At 39.2% G+C, this 22,997-nt stretch overlaps 1 protein-coding gene across 41 annotated transcripts in view; it reads left to right on the top strand.

The window, feature by feature from the left end:
* Positions 1-22,997, top strand: part of EHBP1 (EH domain binding protein 1) — a 479,572-nt gene that overhangs the window by 120,479 nt on the left and 336,096 nt on the right. For 22 of the 41 annotated variants that reach the window (XM_070572563.1, XM_070572581.1, XM_070572545.1 and 19 more), the window contains one exon: positions 19,714-20,100. In XM_070572563.1, the coding sequence (XP_070428664.1) occupies positions 19,997-20,100 (104 nt within the window). In that variant the 5' untranslated portion in view covers positions 19,714-19,996. Of the gene's footprint in view, positions 1-11,905; positions 11,972-18,306; positions 18,865-19,243; positions 19,580-19,713; positions 20,101-22,997 lie in introns of those variants that run through there. The other 19 variants (XM_070572576.1, XM_070572556.1, XM_070572578.1 and 16 more) reach the window with 11 other exon arrangements.

The raw sequence follows: 22,997 nt of genomic DNA, 5'->3' as shown, positions 1-22,997 counted from the left end.
AGGTCCTGAGGTTCTCAGATAATGTATGGATGGGCTGCGATGTATGGGTTTCCCCTCTATGTAGAAGTGTAAGCTACTCAGAAATTCCAAGTAACTGCTTACTATTTGCCTAATTTTCTGGGCATTCCCACCTAGTCTCAATAAGAAGACATTTGTGACATGGCGTATTAATTTCTCACTGAGCTCCCCCAATTTTTCTTTTTTTATGGATTAATGTGTCAATCTAAATACAAGAGACCAGCTATGTTCTATGAAACCACTTGTAAGGGTTCCAATACAAAGAAAAAAATATATTCCTTCAAAGGTACTTCTAAAGAATCTGCATACACTGGCTATGGAAAGATTAAGGAGACGAATGAGCGCGTCCTTATAAAGGTTGAGGTTGAGGAGATTCAAGCAAAGACAGCAAGAGTGAGGCAGTCCCAAAGCAGTTACTGCTGAAGTTTTCAAGTGAAATGAACTGATAGGTGCCTTCTTGACCACAGTGAGTCAGTATATAGAATATTAGATGTGTCCCTTTTGAAAGAAGAGAGGAAATTTTGTAGAAAAGTAGACTCTGGAAAAGATTCCTCAGCTTTCTTCCTCTTTTGAAACTTGACTCTCACAAAAGCAATGAGGTGATATATTCAGTAGCAGATTTTTAAAAAATGAATTATCTCTTTCAGGCTCTGATTTTTAGCTTGAGAGAGAATTACTGAAGAAAGTCATTTATTATTGGATATATAAGTTGGATATTTCAGATAGCATGAGTGATTAACACCATCACTTTCCTTACACTTTGTTAATTTAATCAACAAAGTTATATACTATACGCTTCCCTCAGAAGGGACAGAAAGAAAGGAAATCAGCATTTGTTGAGTACTTTCCATGTGTTAGATTCATTATTCCATTTTCTTTATAACTTCACCTTTCCTCACACCCAGTCTTAATCATAGAGAAAGCATAATAAACCACTTTTGAAATGGACAAATCAAGATAGGATCATTTTTTTCATCTCAACAACCTGGCAATTGTGCCTTAATCCCCCTTTTTTTGTAGAGGAATGAAACGGGACTGGATGCAAGTTTCAGAAGGACAATTCTGGCATTGATTCCTGGAGGGCACTGGTATGAGTATTGAGAAGGCTGTTTTCATGCCACCCCAAGTCACGATATGTGCAGCGCGTTTCATCCATCTCTACTCAGAAGTCCCAGAATTGTGTGTGTATGAATCACTTGAAGCCTGTTATTTTTTGAGTCACTAAGCCAGCACAAATATTTTAAAATTAAAAAAACCTTTCAAGGTCTATAGTCATTTTTATCAAAAATGACCCTTAGATGTGTTAAAACTCAAGTCAGTCTTAATCGTTAAAACACAGAAATCACAATGCCTTTTCAGTGAGCTGTGGAAATAAGAAATATCAGTAAGCGTAACCTCAATAGAGAAAAAGTCAAATGTGATAGAAGTATAAAACAAAAGTAGGCTAGTTCAGAATCTATTTTGATATATCTTTCTGAAACAAAATCTCTGCTAATATTGAAAAAAAATTTTAATTACAAGCGTCTATTTTCATTAACAAGAGTCAAAACCTTCTGGCTATATTATAATTACATTACTATCAAATCCTGACTAAATTTTTCCCAATGAAACCACTTTATTGCATGTTTATCTGTCCTTGGATTTAAAGCGAGTTTTCGTCCTTCATGCATAATTGACAAAGTATACACAGAAAACATTTATACTTATTACTAAAAAAGCAGTAGATTTTTTAACTTCAGGAAGTTAAAAACAGTTATTTGTCAGGATTCTCTAGTATTTAGTATTTCTTTATATGGCAGAATTGTATGGATATTGTTTTATAAGTTTCCGGACTGACAACAAATTGTGATAAATCTGTTTTTTAATCACATTAATCTTGTGTATAATAGTTGAAATTTTGGGGAAATCTGCCTAGGAGTGGGTGGACTGTGACATCTTTTAGTAATCTAGGAGATTGTGAAAGCAGTTAAAACAGTCACCTACAGCATAGCACTTAGTGAACAGAGCCTCTGGGTCTCTCCTTTGGATTAGTTTAAAAAGCCCAACTAGGGGCTGGCCCGGTGGCGCAGCAGTTAAGTTTGCACGGGGGCCCGGGGTTCGCTGGTTCCGATCCTGGGTGTGGACATGGCACCACTTGGCAAGCCATGCTGTGGCAGCCGTCCCACATATAAAGTAGAGGAAGATGGGCACGGATGTTAGCTCAGGGCCAGTCTTCCTCAGCAAAAAGAGGAGGATTGGCAGCAGATGTTAGCTCAGGGCTAATCTTCCTCAAAAAAAAAAAAAAAAAAAAAAAAAGCCCACCTGGGAATGATAGAATGCATGTGCTTTTAAAAATAGGGTTTTTGAATTGAATAATTCAAAATAACTATTGAATAAGACTGTGAACAAATACTAATCAGTTATAATGCCGTGGAAGGCTCTAGTACCCTAGAATACATGATTTTTAAGCTTTGTCATCCACCAGCAGCTGTTCTTATGTCCCTCAAGCAGAAGCTTAACTAATCGTATAGATGTAGTCAAGGATAGGAAACTAGAGTAGACCGAAAAAGAAATGAGAATACCACTGGAAATTTATTTCAAAGGAATAAGATCCTGCCTTCTCCCTACAAACTAATCAAATTTGAAACCCACAGTGCTTGGAATTTTCTGGCTGATCTCAGATGATATGAAGATGCCACAAAGAAGAGGCAGGTGCAGTGATGGCAAACAGATTTATACAGTTCTAGGTATTTTCGCCATTGTCAGCAAGCTTTTGGGAGATCAAATCAAGAGGCCTTGCATGCTCTCAGGTTAATTTAGAAAGTTGTTCCATCCAGAAGAGGGCTTTAACTTTTTTTAAAGAGTGAACACTCCTTCTCCAAACTAATCTAAAGGGCCTTTTCCTCTTTGCTCTTCATAAACCCAGTGTATTAGCTAGGATTAGGTGCTTCTCTGTGTGACAGAAAAATAACAAAATAACTATGGCCTATGTGATTATTTCTGTTTCATATAAGAGAAGTCTGGTGGTAGGCTGCTCAGCGAAAGTGTAGTGATTCTACAAATTTGTGAGGGACCCAGGCTCCTTCCAGCTTGCCACTTTGCTGTCCTTATCCTCATAGTCCAAGATGGCTGCTAGAGCTCTAGCCAACCCATCTATATCCCAGCAACAGGATGGAGTGACAAGGAAAGGTACACTCCCTCCTCTTCCACAGGGAGACTTCCTGGAAGTTACACACAAGACTTAGCCAAATGTAGGCACAAAGCCACATCTAGCTTTGAAGGAGGCTGGCAGGTCTTCAGGTTAGTGGAAATAGCTCAGCTAAATCTTGGGTTCTTATTGTTAGAGAAGAAAAGGAGAATGTGTATTGACAAGTAACTAACAATCTTTGCCTCCAAACTTGGGTTGGGGTCCAGCCCAAAAACTGGAACCCACATCTCCTAACTCCAAAGGTAAGGCACATTTTAAATTTCTGTGTTAGAATATTATATTTTGCTGAGATCTCCAGCATATTCAGTTATCTTGTGACTTTTGGTTAAATGTAGCTGCAGAATAATATAAGTGGCATGTGTCTTTGGTCAGAGGTCTGTTTCTATGTTTTTAAATTTTCTTAACATCTGCTTTATGAGATATAAATCACATACTATAAATGTCACCATTAATGTGACCCTTTTAAAATGTAAAATTCAGTGGTTTTTTAGAATATTCACAGATTTATGCAACCATCAACACTATCTAATTTTAGTGCATCTTCATCACCCCAAAAAGAAATCCCATACCCATTAGCAGTCACTCCCCTATTTCCCCCTTCCCCAAGGCCCTGATAACCCCTAATCTACTTTCTATCTCTATGGATTTGCCTATTATGGACATTTCATATAAATAGAATCATATAATATGTGGTCTTTTGTGACTGGCCTCTTTCACTTAGCATGTTTTCAGGGTTCATCCATGTTGTTCCATGTATCAGCACCTCATTCCTTTTATGGCTGAATAATATTCCATTGTATGGATAGCCACATTTTGTTTAACCATTCATTAGCTGATGAAATTTGGGTAGTTTCCACTTTTTGGTTATTATGAATAATGCTGCTGTGAACACTCATGTGCAAGTTTTTAGTTAGGCATATGTTTTTATTTCTATTGGTTAATATCCTAGGAGTAGAATTGCTGAGTCATAAGATAACTCTGTATTTAATATTTTGGGACTGCCAAACTGTCTTCCAAAGCGGCTGTTCCTTTTTACAATCCCACCAGCAATGTGTGAGGGCTTCAATTTCCCTGCATCCTCACCAGCACTTGTTGTTGTCTGTCTTTGATTTTAAGCCATCTTACTGAATGTGAAGAGGTATCTCATTGTGGTTTTCATTTCCGTTTCCCTGATGATAAGCAACGTTGAGCATCTCTTCATGTGCTTTTGGTCATTTATATATCTTCTTTGGAAAAATGTCTATTTAAATCCTTTGCGAATTTTTAAATTGTGTTGTCTATTGTTGAGTTGTAATAGTTCTTTATATATTGTAGATACAAGCCCTTATCCGATATATGACTTGCAAATATTTTCTCCCATCTATTGACTGTCTTTCACTTTTTTTTTTATTGAGGTATAATTGACATATAACATTATTTTAGTTTCAGGCATACAACGTAATAATTCAGTGTTTGTTTGTATTGCTAAATGATCCTCACAAGTCTAGTTAACGTCTCTCACCATATATAGTTAGAAAAACTTTTTTCTTGCAATGAGAACTTTAAAGATCTACTGTCCTAGCAGCTTTCAAATATGCAATATGGTATTATTAACTATATTCACCATGCTGTACATTACATCCCCATGACTTATTTATTTTATAACTGAAAGTGTGTACCGTTTGACCCCATTCACGCATTTCACTCACCCACCTCCCCACCTGTGACACCACCAATCTGTTTTCTGTATCTATAAACTTGGTTTTCATTTTGTCTTGTTTTGTTTTTCTTAGACTCTGCATATAAGTGAGATTATTTGGTATTTGTCTATCTCTGTCTGACTTATTTCACTTAGCATAATGCCCTCAAGGTTCATCCATATTGTCACAAATGGCAAGATTTCATTCTTTTTTATGCCTGAATAGTATTTCATTGTGTATATATATACCATATTTTCTTTATCTATTCATCCATCAATGGACACTTAGGTTGTTTCCATAGCTTTTCTATTGTAAATAATGCTGCAATGAACATGGGGGTGCATAAATCTTTTCAAGTTAGTGTTTTCACTTTCTTCAGATAAATACCCCAAATTGGAATTCCTATATCATATGGTAGTTCTATTCCTTTTTTAAAGAACTTTATACTGTTTTCCAAAGTGGCTGCACCAGTTTACATTCCCAACACTTCACAAGGGCTCCCTTTTCTCTACATCCTCATCAACACTTATTTCTTGTCTTTCTTATGATAGCCGTTCTAACAGGTGTAAGGTGATATCTCATTGTGGTTTTGATTTGCATTTCTTTGATGATTAATGATGTTGAGAAATTTTTCATGTACCTGTTGGCCATCTGTATGTCTTCCTTGGAAAAATCTCTATTCAGATCTGTCCATTTTTAAATTCTTTTTTTTTGTTTTGCTATTGAGTTGTATGAGTTCTTTATATATTTTGGATATTAACCCCTTATCAGATATACGATTTTCAAATATTTTCTCCCATTCAGTAGGCAGTCTTTTCATTTCGTTGATGTAATCCTACTTGTTTATTTTTGTTTTTGTTGCCAGATCCAAAAAATCATCCTTAAAACCGATGTCAAGGAGCTTACCACCTATGCTTTCCTCTAGAAGTTTTATGACTTCAGGTCTTCCATTCAAGTCTTTAACATATTTTGAGTTAATTTTTGTGTAAGATAGTGGTCCAGTTTCATTCTTTTGCATTTGACTGTCCAGTTTTCCCAACACCATTTATTGAAGAGACTGTCCTGTCTCCATTGTATATTCTTGGCTCCTTTTTGTAAATTAATTGATCACATATGCACAGGTTTATTTCTGGGCTCTCTAGTTTGTTTATCTTTCACTTTTTTTTAAAGATTTTATTTTTCCTTTTTCTCCCCAAAGCCCCCCGGTACATAGTTGTATATTCTTAGTTGTGGCATGTGGGTTGCCGCCTCCGCATGGCCTGACGAGCAGTGCCATGTCCCTGCCCAGGATCCGAACTGGCGAAACCCTGGGCCGCTGTAGTGGAGCGCACAAACTTAACCACTTGGCCATCGGGCCGGCCCCCAATCTTTCACTTTCTTGATGGTATCTTTAAAGAACAAAAGTTTTAAATTTTGTTAAAGTCCAATTTATCTATTTTTTCTTTCATTGTATATGCTTTTATTGTCATATCTAAAAAACCATTCCCAAGCCCAAGGTCACAAAGATTTACTCCTGTTTTCTACTGAGAGTTTTTTAGTTTTAGCTGTTAACATTTAGGTTGATGATCCATTTTGCATTAGTTTTTGTATATGGATGTTTTTGTACTCACTCTTCAGAGCACGTTAAAAGAAATAATTGTGAATCATAGTTGTCGCTCTCTGAAGAGGGTTCAAACAACCTCAGCAATTCATACTGGAAAAGATTGAACTCTTTGGGCTAGATTGCCATCAAAGTTATAAACAATATACTTTAGAAAGAGTAATATGTTCTATCAATGCTTCTTTTGTTTATAATTTATCATAGATAATTTACAAAATGACCAAAATTGATTTATGATTCTCTCCTTTATTTATTTATTTATTTATTTTAAAGATTGGCACCTTGGCTAACAATTGTTGCCAATCTTTTTTTTTTTCCTGCTTTATTTCCCAAACCCCCCCAGTACATAGTTGTATACCTTAGTTGCAGGCCCTTCTAGTTGTGGGATGTGGGACGCCGCCTCAACGTGGCCTGACGAGCGGTGCCATGTCCATGCCCAGGATCCGAACCCTGGGCCGCTGCAGTGGAGCGCGCGAACTTAACCACTTGGCCACGGAGCCAGCCCCTCCTTTATTTTTATTCAGTTGTATAAATTGGTACATTTTGGAACATTATCTTCCATGTTCATAACAGACACCATTCTGCTTTCATGTTCACTGTGGAAATTGTGATGATAAACTTTCAATTTTGGTCAATCAGAAAATTAAAGTTAGACAAAAGTCATTGAAAATAGCCCCAACTGGGGGGAAAAAGCCAACAACCTTCTTTTTTATTTTTTTTTTTTGAGGAAGGTTAGACCTGAGCTAACATCTGCAGGTAATCCTCCTCTTTTTGCTGAGGAATATTGGCCCTGAGCTAATATCTATGCTCATCTTCCTCTTTTTCATGTGTGGGACGCCTGCCACAGCATGGCATGATAAGTAGTGGTAGGTGGGTCCCAGGATCAGAACCGGCCAACCCCGGGCCGCTGAAGTGGAGCGTTTGAACTTAACCGCTGCACCACCAGGCCATCCCCACCAACAACCATTGTAAGATAGCAAAAACTAGATTATCATAATGAAAACAACTTTCAAAAAATTCTAAATGTCTCTTGTTGATTTCACACACATGTATTCATTTATTAAGGGCGGCAATGTTTAAAATCACAGAATTAGAGCTGGAAGGGGTGTGAAGAGTTTCTCTCTTCCAGTCCTCACCTCCACATATCAAAGCATCATTTTTCCATTTCTCATTTTACAGATGAGGCAAGTGAAGCAACTCTTTCTCTATTTCATTTCTTGGCTTCCTCAGTTTCGATTCCTTTCTTGGGTAACTTGCTGTAGTGGAGGTCACTGGCAGCAGAATGCTCACCCTTGCATCTCCCAACCCAAGAGGCAATTGCTTCTCCTTCCGAGTCATACTACTTATACCAGTTGTCCCAGAATTGTGTTGGTTTGGCTTGACTTGGAGATATATATAGGTAATATATATATTACATATATACTGATGGAGCTGCAACAGTAGCCCAGTTTTCTCAACTCAGCCTCATCCTGTGCTCTGTGTGCTCCATCATAACTGGCTTGAGTTTCTTCAGACTACAACACAATAATGGATTTCTTACACCTCTTTTAATTTTATCTTAGACTGTTACTTGAATATTTTATAAGCTATTACGTTTGTAATAGTTTACATTTTTTTTATTTCTACTTTTTTTTTCGAGGAAGATTAGCCCTGAGCTAACATCTGCTGCCAATCCTCCTATGTTTTTGCTGAGGAAGACTGGCCCTGAGCTAATATCCATGCCCATCTTCTTCTACTTTATTTGGGGGATGCCTACGACAGCATGGCTTGCCAAGTGGTGGGTAGGTCCACCCCCAGGATCTGAACCAGTGAACCTCTGGCTGCTGAAGCGGAACATGTGAACTTAACTGCTGCGCCACTGGGCCAGCCCCTTATTTCTACTTTTTTTCTCTGAAATAAGTTTAAATTCCTAGAGGTCTTCAATCATGACTTATGCCTTTTTTAAATGTATAATTTTTTATACATTTTGTAAATGTGTACTTTGTAAAAAAGTCAACACTTTCTTGCACATAGTAGGCACATGATAAATATTTGCTTATTTGAGCTACCTGACAACACTGAAGTAGAGAACAGAATCCTCCATACAGCATAGGAAAATAAAAGGGGAGGGGGCCGGCCTGTGGCCTATTGGTTAAGTTTGGTGCACTCTGCTTCAGCAGCCTAGGTTTGGTTCCCAAGCGCAGACTTATACGACTTGTTGGCAGCCATCCTGTGGTGGTGACCCACATACAAAATAGAGGAAGACTGGTGCAGATGTTAGCTCAGGGCAAATCCTCCTCAGCAAAAAAAAGGAAAATAAGAGAGGAGTCAAATATGAGCCCAAAATTAGAGGGTGAAAGGGAAAATACCCAGCAGGACCATGAAATTTGTGGTCCTAAATCTGAGTAAGCAATTCAAACACATTTAAAGTGCCATGAAAACTCATCCTTCTTTTCATGATATAAAATACAGAAGACATTCCTAGGAATAGAATGTTTTGTGAAAGAAGTCTTCATTCAGTCCCAAAACTTAAGTGTGTCATGGCCAGATAGATCCAGAATCAGAACACATTAGATATTCTAGGAATAGATTTATTCTGGAGAGTTGCTATTTTTATCAAGCAGATATAATTAATAAACAGAAACTATAGATAGAAAGCTTTTAGATAGTGAAACAATATTTTAAAGAGTACATAATGACACACAATATCTTCAATCTAAGGCAACAGTTATGCAATTTTAATCATTATTTTTATTATGAAAAACAATATAAAACCATTAAAGGAGAATTTAAAACAGAAAATAGTATCACTCATAATCTTCATGCTTTAACATAAAGTTATTTGTGTATTCTCTTTGAGTCTTTAATCTCTTATATAAGTACTTTAAAATTTTTTTAAATCGTAGAACACATCCAAGATAAAAGCCAACTTTTAATTATTTAATCTGTAAGAATATCTAGGAAAAGAGCTAAAATATTTCTGAGTAAAAGGCAGTGAAAATAAGCTGTTATTATTTTATTTTTTTGAAAATTCTTTTTTTTTTTTTTCCTTTTTCTCCCCAAAGCCCCCCGGTACATAGTTGTGTAGTCTTCGTTGTGGGTTCTTCTAGTTGTGGCATGTGGGACGCTGCCTCAGCGTGGTCTGATGAGCAGTGCCATGTCCGCGCCCAGGATTCGAACCAACGAAACACTGGGCCGCCTGCAGCGGAGCGCGCGAACTTAACCACTCGGCCACGGGGCCAGCCCTGAAAATTCTTTTAAGGAGTCAAATGGGAAATCAAATAAGATGGGTGTGTGTTTCTTAAAATCCTATCTCATTCTTAATAATCATTTTGTTCTTAAAAGTTGCATGTGAGCTCTAAGGAATGCATTGATCAGATTGTTTTGGCGAACATTTAACAGATTGCAGATCGTCTCTCTCAGACGATGTAATTTCAATTTTGGCATATGTTAATTTTGCATTTTTGTGGTTACAATAGCATTGCCCTATATCCATAATTTTAAAAAATGGATCAATATCTCTGAAGTTGTTCAGGGGCCGGCCCCGTGGCTGAGTGGTTAAGTTCACACACTCTGCTTCGGTGGCGCAGGGTTTCGTGGGTTCGGATCCTGGGCACAGACATGGCACTGCTCGTCAGGCCATGCTGAGGTGGCGTCCCACATAGCACAACCAGAGGCACTCACAACTAGAATATACAACTATGTCCTGGGGGGTTTTGGGGAGAAGAAGAAGAAGAAAAAAAGAAGATTGGCAACAGTTGTTAGCTCAGGTGCCAATCTTAAAAAAAAGAAATAAAGTGGTTCAATGAAGCATAAAAATAATAATAAAATAGTAATGTAAACGCAATTCAAATAAAGCAATAAACATAAATTGTCAACAAGATTTCAGTGCAAATACAGATTATAAATCTGTATGAGCTGTAACAAGTCTGTATGTGACTTCCCCCAAGCAGCCACGAAGAAATAAAGGTGTAAACTAGAAGTACAACAATAAATGTCTGAAAATTGAATTTCTTTGAGGGGGTAGTCTATTAATGTTAGTCCCTAGTGCATTGTCTTTTATAACACATTTCTCAGTTAGCTTTCGTGTTTTTGTTAAACCAGACACAGTCACTCTCATCAACTGAGATTTTCTAAAGCAAACATTAAATAATGGTTTCTAATTGATGAGGAATGTGAGTTCCAAGGCAGCAGGGATTTTGTTTCTTTCTGTGTGCTGCATTCCCCATAGTTAGCTCAGTGCCCTGAATTTAGTAGTTATCCACTAGATATTTGTTAATAAATGAAAGGGTTTTTCACTAATAATATCATTAAAAAAATCGTCAACATAAAACTAGCATTGAAAATTATATTCCTTGTAGCAAAACTAGGTACAAGTTACATTTTTGCCTTAAAGCTTGCAAAATTAGCTAAAAGTTAATAAGACTTTATTAAGAGATACTAATATGAGAAAGCAGAATGAACTATTGGCAAATAACCTTGCTGGGCATTGAAATATCCATAGCATACGATGCTGAAGAACAGTTCCTATCATGCGTGCAGCGTGGCGGTTTTACTTTTCGGCACCACACATATGAAGGAGTCCGCAACAAGTTACTCTGTTTATCACCTCTAACCAATTGCAGGATTTTGGTAATTATTATTTTGTAAACTGTGATGTAAGCTGGAGAAGAGGCACGTACAGGTGGCTTTGTGAGTAGCTAGGAAGTGTGTTATTATGAGAATAAAAGAAGTTGAACAGTCAGCAATAAGCCTCCTGTTCTTGCTTCAGTTGTTCCAGGAATAGGTTAAATATGATCAAGTTATGACCTCTAAATATACATCTTCTTAGCATATGTTGTTTAAAGAAAGATGCACAAATACAACACTCTCCTGTTCTATATTGAAGGGTACTGGTGATCAGGGGAAAAGTGCTCACACAAATTTTTGAAACAAAAAATGGGACACTGGTGATGCCAGATAGTTATTTCTCAACAAGTGTAGTTTAGCACTATATTCATATCTAAAATAGACTAAACTTAATATTTCAGGGATAAAATATCATGTTTTTAATATCGAAGATAGGATTTCTTTAGACACCCGAACTATGGCACAAAAACTTGACTCTGGCTTGTACTTGAATTTCTTTCCTTGGAGAAAGAGATCAAGGATTCACTATTCGGAATATTTAAAAATAGCATCCAAAAGTTGCAACAAAATATGAAGAAATATCCAGCAGCTCTCATGAAGTCCTCTTTGCTTAGCAGGCTATTCTGCTTGTGTAAGCGCAGTCACTAATTGAGTGACTTGCTGTAAAAAGAGAGATCTGGAATGGTATTGCAGCCCTCTCTGGCTCCCATGTTATTGCCCTTGCCCTGGAATTTTTTCCCTGTGCCCTGCCCAGCAGATTGCCCAAACTGCATGAGTTAGTACTGCCCTCTGAAAGTTGGGTTTATTTTCCAGCTCTACTCGTCTGGGAGAAGCTTCTCCAACAGGGCTACTTTCCTTTGGCCTATGCTCAGTGCCCTGGTAAGTGGGGTTCTACCTGATTTCAGCTTGTTGCTGCTGTTTTCACTGTTTGAGATGGAAGTGCTTTGATTTAACAGCACATAGGGGGTATTCAATGCCCTCCAAGATTGTGAATTCCTACTGGTTTTTCTTTGCCTTTCCTGTCTAGCTTTATTATTTCAGAAGATGTTAACTACATTATCTTGTTCATACTAAATATAGTCATCCAGGAATTATTTGGAGGAAAACATTGCTGGACACTATATCTGGTTACCTGGAATTTATTCCAGTTATTGAAAACAGAAGAAAAGAAGCAGAGGTCAGTCCACTCTTTATAATTCATCAAAGGCTCTTGACATTTCATGGGACATGACCAATAAACCTTTGTCAAGAATCCCTACTGATTTTATATGAGATAAATTTATTGAATTTAGCAAAGACTTTCTCGGAAAGGTCTCCTAATTCCAACTCAAACCTTTGCTGGAATAATCCCAGTAAGGGTGCACTTATTTGCAATGTGTAAATTATTTCTGATAACTGAATTTACATTAGCATACACAGCATTTGTGGACTGAGACCTTACCATCATGAAATTATCTCAAGTAATTCAAAGGGTCAGACTGAGAAGATAATACAGACCAGCAAGTTACTCTAGAGTCAGAGCTGATATTTAGCTGGTCCGTGATAGGAGAGCTGGGCCAGTGGTTTACGGCTATCATCTACTCTAACTGATTGATGTCTGTGCTGTGTTGTTGCTAACATTTTGAGTACCCACATTTTGAATGTCATCATTGCCTGTAATATATTCTTGAAGAAGATTTCTGAGGCTTCTAATCATTCAACATGTTGCTTCAGCTTAACAACAGGAGTCATGCCTACTGAATCGCCAGCCAGTGGATGGTTATCTATAGACTTGTTTCTGTCTCTATCTGTATTTCAAGGCAGTCCAGGATGCTCCTCTGTCTCTATCAACCATGCCCAAGTTGGCCTCTCCTAGGTGCTGTGGAGCTGGACAAAATTGGTTTCTTAGCATATAACTGAGGTCCCGGAATTAGTGCCATTTCAGGTTCAATGTGCAAAGGTTTATGATGACTAACTGCTGATTTGTTCATGGGTAGCTGGAACAGAAGCAATTTCAAAAAAGGATTCTCTGTTTTTCGTTGAAAGAGGGTTTTCTGATGCAGCTTTTCTAGCTTTCATGTCAACCAAAGAACTTAGGTCCTATAATGATAGAGAGAAAAAAACATGCCTTTTAACACAGTAAATATAGATTTTTAAGTTTTTTGTTAGAATTATTACTTAAGGTTATATAGGAGGTACAGATCTCAATCTAAAAAATTCAGGTTTGTAAGAAACATAATTTAATTTTTCTATAACTCAACCCAATTTCTATTTCAAACTCTGATTTCATAAGGGGTGGCAGACATTTAATCATAGTCAATTTGGCAGGGACTGCATCTAAATTGAGGAGGCTTACATAGTATTAGAGTGTCAGAGGAAGGGATGGAGCGTTTGATCCTTGCTCCTCTTCTACCTTGCTGGCTCCCCTGAGAGTTCCAATCGGCATCCTTCCTCAATAGCCGCCAGCCCCACAGACTGCCGCTGAGTTGATCTTGGTTATCAGCAAGGCCCCTTTAGGTCTTGCGGCTTCTACTGCCTCTCCACCCTTTTGGGTGTCTGGGAATTATCATGTTGGGCTTCCAGAACCTCCATAGTACTATGTAAGGTTTCATTATAGTAGCTACCAGCCACATGTGGCTACTTAAATTTAGGTTAATTAAAACTAAATAATATTATAACCACAGTCCCTCACTGCCACATTTTGAGCGCTCAATAGCCCCAATTGGTTAGAGGCTACTGTATTGGATAGCCAGGTATAGAACATTTTGTTCATCACAGACAGTTCTATTGAACTGTGCTGCTCTAAAGTCTTGCCTGGGCTAAATACACAGCCCAGCTTTTTCTTCTTTTTAGTGTCTTGCCACCTCCCCAGTGCTCTAACAAGGAAAAGGAATGTAAGTTATCTTTCTCAGCTCTCAGATCCTATAGATATGTGATAGATCCTATCATTTCAGTTACCCCTCTTCAAGGCTTGTGCCAGAATAGACTGAGTACAGGGCAGTAAGTACTATTCTTAGGGACCTAACAGCATCTAGCCTTTCATTACTTTCCTTCCAATATCTTCTTCCCCTTCTAGTCCAGAATCCATTTCTCGTCTCTGTGAAAGGAAATTTTATTATTGTCCATACCAGCACTGTCCAATAGGAATATAATGCAAGCCACATATGTAATTTGAATTTTTCATAGTCATATTAAAAAAGTAAAGAAACAGGTAAAGTTGATTTTTAATGTCTTTTCTTTAAACAATATACCCAAAATATTATCATTTCAACAGGTAAGCAATATAAAAATTATTAATAAGATATATTCCATTCATTTTTATATACTAAGACTTTGAAATTGGTGTTTATTTTATACTTACAGCACATCTCAATTTGAACTAGCCACATTTTAAGTGTTCAATTGTCACATGTGGCTAGAGGTTATTGTACTGAACAGTGCAAGCCTCTGATTAGATCCATTTCATTACTCCCTAAAGGACTAGGATTTTGAAACCCAAAAATCAAGGAAAAATTCCCTGCTTCTCTGCCTTCTGTTATACTCCTTTCCTGAGACAAGGAGCAAAGACCAGACTAAATGAGGGTGGGTGTGAGGCTGAGAGTGTCTTGGGGTAGGGTATAGGAGGAGAAAGGCCATAGGATAAAAAGAAACACCTGGAAAAAGAACGACCTCAAAAACCATCGGTCAGTATTTCAAAAGCATTAGCCCGCCACAGTGAGTTTTTTAAGGATATAAAAATTGCTGTAGGATTGTCGGGAGTAAATTTGTTTGCTGTGGGTTTAAAGAAGTAATTTCATTAGTAGTTAAAAATTGCAGTAATACTGTTGTGTATAGTATAACTGCCATGGTAACTGAAAAACACGATGCAAAAACCTGCAGTGTTGTTATTGGGAGTAAATGTTATTACTATCAGTAAGGCACAGATAAATTCTATTAGTAGTTAAATCCTGCAATAATACTTCTCACAATTTTTACTGCAAAAACTGTAAAACCCAAAGATAAGAATTTTATCACCGGGAACAATAATAATTCAAGTTTGTGGTTGCATTTCATAGACTAGAATCTCCATTTTGGGGGGTTTCTGAAATAGTGACTAGAAAAGCTGCTTCACTGAAAATAATTTCTATCATTTCAAAACTGTCATGGCAGAGAAGATTTAAAGTTTTTGGATGGCATCTTCCACTTATTTCTTTGTATTCTGTCTTCACTGTAAACTAGATGATATCTAAAGGCAAAATTGAAATTATTTTAAACATTGAATCTTCTGTTAAGTAAAATATCTATAAAATTTTGTAGTCAACACCTAGGTGAAATGGACAGGACAATTAAAGTGACTTGCATTCACAGGTCTATTATAGGCAGATTAAGCCTGAAATGGAAAGAGATGATAAATCAAGACTTAAATAAACAGGGGATTAGAAGAGGGTCAGAAGTACAGTGGGCAATTCTCCCTTGGAAGGGGGAGGGTCAGTAGGATGTGCATACTGGCAGGTAGGGAGAATGGGGGCCTTAAGAAAAACGTAACTTCCAGCATGCCAAAAGATCTTGGCCTAATGTATGGTATGAAAGGTGCTCATGAGGATTGAGGGTAAGTGAATTCTTAGTAATTATTATGAAATTGTGAGTCCACATAAGTTATTGATGTTCCACTCTTGGTAATCACTGAGTTCATAGGAGAGGAGTAATGTTAAATGCACTGTTTCTTTTGAGATTCTTTAGTCCTTGAGGTAGTGATGTTTGGTAGCAAGTAAACATCGTCCAAGTATTCTTGAAGGTCTGTTCTTTTCTTGACTGTTTGTGTTTGCTACCCAACACAAAAGTGCACATTACTAATTCCTATTTATTGACTGTTTACTACATATCAGGTACTTTACGTACATATCTTCCATTTTCTCAACATCCTAGAAAGGTAAGCATAATTATTTGTTTGACAGAATAAGAAGCTGGGACTCAGAGAGGTTAAGTAATTTGTGTTACTTTCTTGCATAAACGCTGAACATCTATTTCTGAAAACTCTTAGAGAACAGTCTCTATCTTTTATGTACTATTAATAGTATTTAATATGACCAATACTCAGTTGGTGTTCAATAATTATCACCTAAGCCAACAAAAAGATCTTAAAATATTCTATATTGAAGGTTCCTAATAAATTTAGTTAGTAGACAGGTTATTAAACAAAAAAAAAAGTTATGAGGGAAGAAATAGCTGCTCCGTGGGGCCTCTAGAAGCAGCCTGTGAACTTGAGCTCTGCAGCAGAACAGTGTCAAGGTCTGCTCTTAATTTCTTCATTTCTAATCTTAGTCTCTTCTTAGCTACTTTTGCAGCTAGAATGAAAAAGACGAGTTTGTATCCGAGAAAAATACTTCCCCTAAAAAGAAGAGCTGTTTTATATGAAACTCTTGAAATCTTGGTCTGTTGACATTTTCAACAACTTGAGAAAGATTCCCTAGGGGTGCTATGCACTTTTTTTTTTCAGAAAGACATTTAAAACTGATTACTTTTAAGATAATTTCTTTACAATAAAGTCTGTGTCTTTTTTTTTTTTTGAGGAAGGGAAAAATTATTAAAAGAAACCAGGATGACCACATGAGAAAGTTTGAGAACTTCTGAAGGACAATAATAAATAGGATGTAAAACCCTCTGATCATCATATGGGTTGTTCCTGAAGGGCAACTTAGATTAAAATAGTTTATGACCATTTCTATAAATTAGCCATTAAAAAAAAAACTCATACTCTTAAAGTCTGTTAATGATACAGAATATATCACTATATGAGATCATAATGCCTGTAGGCTGTAGCGACTCAGTAAGCCACTCAGGAAGGACATCAGAGAATTCTAAGATGTACACAAAATAAGAATCAATTATTATGGTTATCTTAATATTTTAAAGTTAAGACTACAGTAAAATAAGTGATATCTATGCCCTTTTCTGTAAAATGCACATTGTGTTCTTGCGGTATTATTAGATCACTTTCCTTATTGAAAATCGCAATAGAATTAGGTACTGAATTCAAGCCTGCCGTATGTCTTCCCATCTCTCCTTGTTCTTCACTATGTCTCTCTTTCTCTTGTCCCCCACCCCTATGACTACAGATGTGTTCAATTCTCTCCCATTACTGCCCTCCTGTTTTGTCCCTCAAAGCATCCTTCCCTAGACCCTAACACTTTTCAAGCTGCTTTGCCCATGCACCCGGCTCTCCATCCTTAGTAAGATTAAGAACGACCCTAATTGTTTCCAGGACCCATCCTTCTTGTATTCTTTTCATATGTTTAGCTTCTCTCTTTTCAAACTATTTGCCAATTGCTTGTAGGGTGCTCCTACTTCTCTGACCATTTCTCCTCAGTCTCTTTCCCACTTTACTCTGCTTAGTCTTTAAATGTTGGTATTCCCCCGAATTGTCATTCTTTATCCTTTTTCTCTATACTGTAGGTCTGTGAACCGCCTAAAACTGAAAACAAATTTTTGTGTTTTTTTGATAGAACTTTTTTTTTTCTCCTTGGGAAAATGTCTATAGCTTTCATCATCTTCTCAAAAGGGTCCTTGGCCGTTTTAACAAGGTTAAGTGCCCCTGCCCTCACTCTCTCTTTAGGTCATCGTCTCCTTTGCCCATAACCACCCTTGCTATATGCCAGTCACTCCCAAATCCATCTCCAGTTCCTACCACGGGAAAATTAGACCGACAACGAAGAGGAGAAACCAAGATTTAAAGAAATGTTGAGGAATTAGAACCAGAAGAAATTGCACTGTAAACATTTTGCGTCTAGCTCAGCTTACTGAATCCCTTTGAGGACCAGCTGACTGACTGTTGGGAGGGAGTGGGAGTTGGGGGGAATGGGAGTGTTGCTAGCACGGTCATTACTTCACCGTTTGTCAGAGAAAAAAACCCCAGGAGGAATTGGGTAAAAACAAGGCTGTGTGCGTAAACACCCTAGTTTCTAGTAGCGGAGGAGAGGGCGCACCCAGCTCCGAGTGTGGGGACAGGAGACGAGGAGAGAAAACCACAGCAGCCGCACTTGCAGAGCCTCAACGCAGCCAGCCCTGGCTGTGCCAGCACAGACTGGAGCTAGAAACCCCGCCCGGCACCGGCGCGCCTTTGACGGACATCTACCTTCAGCAACCACCTTCCAGTTCACCATAAACACTCCTTACTCCTCCCGCCTATCGCTTCCCTCTCCAATCCAATCAGAGGGATGGGCGGGATCGTCCTTACTGGGTTCCAATTTCTTTTTTTTAAAAAAACAAGGGTAGACTGTACACCGCGTTCTGGCTGGGGGAAAAAAAAACACCTCCAGAGCTAGGGGTGGAGCCTCTGTTGATGGGCACTTGGTTCGGCCAATGAGACGCCCCCGCTACTCAAAGGCCCGCCCGCCGAAGTGGGCGGGGCCCGCGCAGGGCCCGGCCAATGGCGGCGGGGTGGACGGAGGTTGAGCCGCCGTGGGTAGGGTTAGTGTGAGAGGTGCGGCGGGGGAGGTAATGATGATGGTGGCGGAGGAGGAAGGCGGGGGAGGGGGTGCTGGGCGCTGAGCGGCGGCTCTGGCAGGGTTTTGTAGGGTGGGGGACGGTCGCTGAGCGACTCCGTCCGGGAGGGGGCGGGCGTGAGGCGCGCCATCCGCCTGAGGGGCTGCAGACCCCGGCTCCCGCGAGCGCCGCGGCTGGCTCGGCTATTCCATGTGGCTCCGGCGGGGATGGAGGACTCGGTGGCGGCGGCGGCGGCTGCTGCTGCGGCGGCGACGGAGGAGCGGCGCTGAGGAGGGAACGGGGCCAGACTCAGCCCGGCAGCGGGATTAGAGGTGTGAGGAGGGGGCGGGAGTGGACATGCGGCGGGGCCGGGGCTAGGGGACCGGGCTGGGGTCTTCTGGCATTGCCTGGGTGACAGCGACCGCGGGCGAGCCACCGCCTGCCTCCGCTGGGAGGGTCGGGGCAGGGGTCTGAGCTCTGTGCGTGAAGAGAGGAGGCTCAGGCGGACTGATCCCTGAGGATGGGGGCGGGAGGCACTGCACCCCGCACCCTTTAGCCTGCACTTGCCCCGCTGGCCATTGCTTCACGCCCAGGCAGGAGTTTCCATTTCCCTCTGGTTGGCAGCGAAGGTGAAGGAGAGCCTAAGTGGCCTGGAGCCGGGACACTGCCCTCTCTCTGCCTTGAGATTTCCCTCCACTCCCTTCCCCATCCAGTCCCTCTCTGACTGAACAACAGCATTCTTCCCCGCTCCCTAATTTGTTCCAAGCACATATTCTAGGACTGGAAGCTATTAATTATCGGCTGAAAAACAAAGTTTATTTTAAAATTCTCCACTCCTCCCTCTGACTGGCGGTGGACATTAAACAGCATCCCTAGACTTTCCCGCTCTGCTCGCCCTTCTCTGATGCTAGGAGGGGGAGGTGGGGCCCCGACTTGCGTCTCTCGATTGTTGTTGATGCTGATTACCTGATGTGTTGCTCCAGGCTTTCGGTGTGAATTGTAATTTCTTCCTTGGTGTTTTGCATCCTTGATGTTACTGGTTTTGCGGTTGGTGTTTTGTTTCATTGTTTGAAAAACATGGGGAGAACTGGGGTTGTCTGTTGCAGTGTTATCTAACATGGGTGGTTAGTCACTTCTCATGCTTCTCTCCTCATGTTTTTTCTCTTTGTTTTGCTTTTCAGTCCTTCAGAATACACATCATATAGCCCCTGACGTGGAATGGTGATGTCTCCATGAGGGAACCTCCTCTCACTCATCCTGTCATGTATATCATTCTGTTCTTGACTGGGCCATTCATCTAAGGTGGGATTTACCCTGTGAAACAGGGAGAAGACTTATGGACCCCAAACGTCATTTCAAGTTGTAATTGAGTTTTTTAAAGTACAGACATATATGCAAAGCTCCTTTGCTTTGGACCCTTTGCTTTGTTAAAGCTGCTGTATTGCTAAACCAGAACTGATCATCATGGCTTCAGTTTGGAAGAGACTGCAGCGCGTGGGAAAACATGCATCCAAGTTCCAGTTTGTGGCCTCCTACCAGGAGCTCATGGTTGAGTGTACCAAGAAATGGTAAGACATGCCTGGGGGTAGAGTTTGCTGTGCTGTGGCCTGAACTCACTGTGGCCTAAACTCTGCTCTTTCTGACAGCAGGTTTACCTTTCTGTAGTGCACAAGTGTGTAGAGGCTGGGCGGAGTGCAGATTACTCTAATAAGTACTGTGGTGTGCACTGTTGTTGCTGGTGCTGTCCCTGTGGGTTTTAATTACTGCACTTCAGTATGGCTCAGAGGACTGTAACTGTGAGAGCACAATAAGTACAGTAGATTTGGTCTTGAGGTCTTTCATCATTAGTGTTAGAGTACTTTGATTGTCGTAATTGTAAGGAGACAAAAAGAATGGCTATTGAAATATTGTAAACATATATGCATATGTTTTAATGTAACATGTATATATATTTTAATAGAGTTTTAATATAGAAATCTATATTCTTGTGGGGTGGTGGTTGTCTATTTTATTTTGTTCTTGACTTTTCATTTTTCTTAAGATAAAGCATTTTTCATTCTTTGAGTAATAGAATGCCTGCCCACACAACCTTAGAAGTTCTTTTATTATATGCTTAGTCAGGCAACTGTTTTATTTTAATTGCTTAATGGGATACATTTCTTGGCCAGACTTAAGGAAGCAATTAGTTGTGCTCGTCTATGATTTGCACTTTCTACTTGAGCAAAGTAAGTTTAGGACTTTCTTTTCACTGCCCTGAATGATAAGCAGGAAGAATTCTTATTTAGTGTGAGAAAAACGGTTAATCTTAAACAAATGGTCCTTTGGGTTTTGATTTATTGCAGTGATTAAGCAGTATTACTACAAAAATAAGTTCATTTCATTGTCCACAAGGACTTTAATGTCTGTACTAACCTCTCTTTTTAACATCTTTTATATTAGATGAAAAAAATAGCTTGCTGTATTCTGGAACTTTAAAGTATATTTGAATACTTATTTGGAAACTAGTTTCTGAATGGTTTTCTCTTGAACTTGTTAGGAATGTTATATGCAACTAAAGAAGTGCATGCACTGATTACCTACTTTATTCTAGGCACTGTGACTTTAGATTTGAATATGACATAATCCCCACTGTCAGGGAGCTCACAGTCCCGGGTAATGACAGTCATGTAAATAAATTCACTGTGATAGGTACAATAATATAAATATGTGTAATATAGGGATTTTAATCTTTTAAGTTGTCTCCATCACTTAACAGTTGGATATCCTTGGGGACAGGTTATTTCACTTCTCTGTGATTTAGTTTCCATATCCACAAAGGTAATGATGGTACCAGTTCATAGCAAGGGTTATTGTAAAGATTAAATGAGTTAATACATGTAAAATGCTTTGAACTGTGTCAGGAACATAGTAAATGCTCAGTAAATGCCATTATTACTTACAAAATTGGCAGAGAAGAAAATAATCAACTCTTTTGGAGTAGAGGGTAGGGTCTTGGGATGGCTTCCTGGAATTTGAGCTGGGTTTTGAAAGATTCATAGTAACTGGCCAGAAAGCCAAGGGGGAAGAAATGAAGGACATTCTGGACTGAAGCAACAGCCTATGCAAAAGCTATTTAATGGAGGCATTAAATATCATGGGGTGTGTTGGAAATTCAAGCAGTGTAGTTTGATAGTGATGAGGCTTAAAGTACAAGATGGGGGTAATGGAGTGGGATATGATGTTTGAAAGGCAGGCAGGATTTAAATTGTGGAAAGTTATTTGCTGTTATAAATGGCTTGGAGTTTATTCTGTGGGTGATGGGGACATAGTGAAAGGTTTTGAATGGAAGAGACATTAGGTTTGCATTTTGGAAAATCTCTTGGATGACAGTGTGGAGTAAGGATCATAGTGGAAAGGGTGACTAGAGGCAGCGATGTTAGGGTAACTTCTGCGGTAGACAAGGTGAGGGCAATAGACTTAGGCGGTGTCAAGAAGAAGGGAGAAAAAAGACTGGAGGAACATTTAGGATGCAAAATGGATAGGACTTGGTGGTCATTTCAATTTTGGGTCTGGAAAGGGTGGAGATGAGGGAGAGGGAAAGTTCTAGGTTGAGAGCCAGGTTTCTGGCTTGGAGGACGGGGTTTACTACTAACCGAGCTGGGGGAATACGTGAGGAAGATCCTGATTACAAGTATTTCTTAACTTGGCAGTATACTGGGAGCATCAACTTTAAGATGGCCAAATTTGATCTCTTTTCTTAAGGGAAATAGAACATATTAGGTGATTCTTTAGTCAAAAAATGAGTTTCTTCTCCACAGTTTGCAGCATCCCTGGATTTCTTTTTCCTTAATAAGTATGTAAGTTATTGTTAATGTGTCTCAAGGTGAAAGCAAGAATGAAAATTTAATTTGATTATAGTTGAATAGATGGCTTGATTATTTTTAGGGATGGCCATTATAGTATGCCTATTAAATTAGATCTTTTTTTTTTTCCTTTTTCTCCCCAAAGCCCCCTGGTACATAGTTGTGTATTTTTAGTTGTGAGTCCTTCTAGCTGTGGCATGTGGGATGCCGCCTCAGCATGGCTTGGTCAGCGGTGCCATGTCTGCACCCAGGATCCAAACTGGCGAAACCCTGGACCGCCGAAGCAGAGCGTGCGAACTTAACCACTTGGCCACAGGGCTGGCCCCACCTTAGATCTTTATGATAGGATCTGGCATTAACACTAGAAGCATTGGATGTTCTAAAATTTTCAGACATACTGGTTCTAAATATTTTGCTTTTTTTTTTTGTGCTCTTGTTTAAAAATATAGTTTAAAGCTAACAAGGTGACAGTCCCCAAAGAACAACATATTTGTTTGATATACTGGAATTTTATTTATAAGTGGATTCTTAAATAGAGCTTTAAAGCCGTTTTTCATTATATAAAATTTTGTTATACCGACTTTTACTCAGTATTCTTTTTCCCTTACTTTGCATAGGGTCTT

The sequence above is a fragment of the Equus przewalskii genome, chromosome 14 (genome assembly GCF_037783145.1).
Source record: "Equus przewalskii isolate Varuska chromosome 14, EquPr2, whole genome shotgun sequence".
Classification (NCBI taxonomy): domain Eukaryota; kingdom Metazoa; phylum Chordata; class Mammalia; order Perissodactyla; family Equidae; genus Equus; species Equus przewalskii.
Note: the sequence above shows the minus strand (reverse complement) of the source record. Positions and strands in the feature narration are given on the sequence as shown.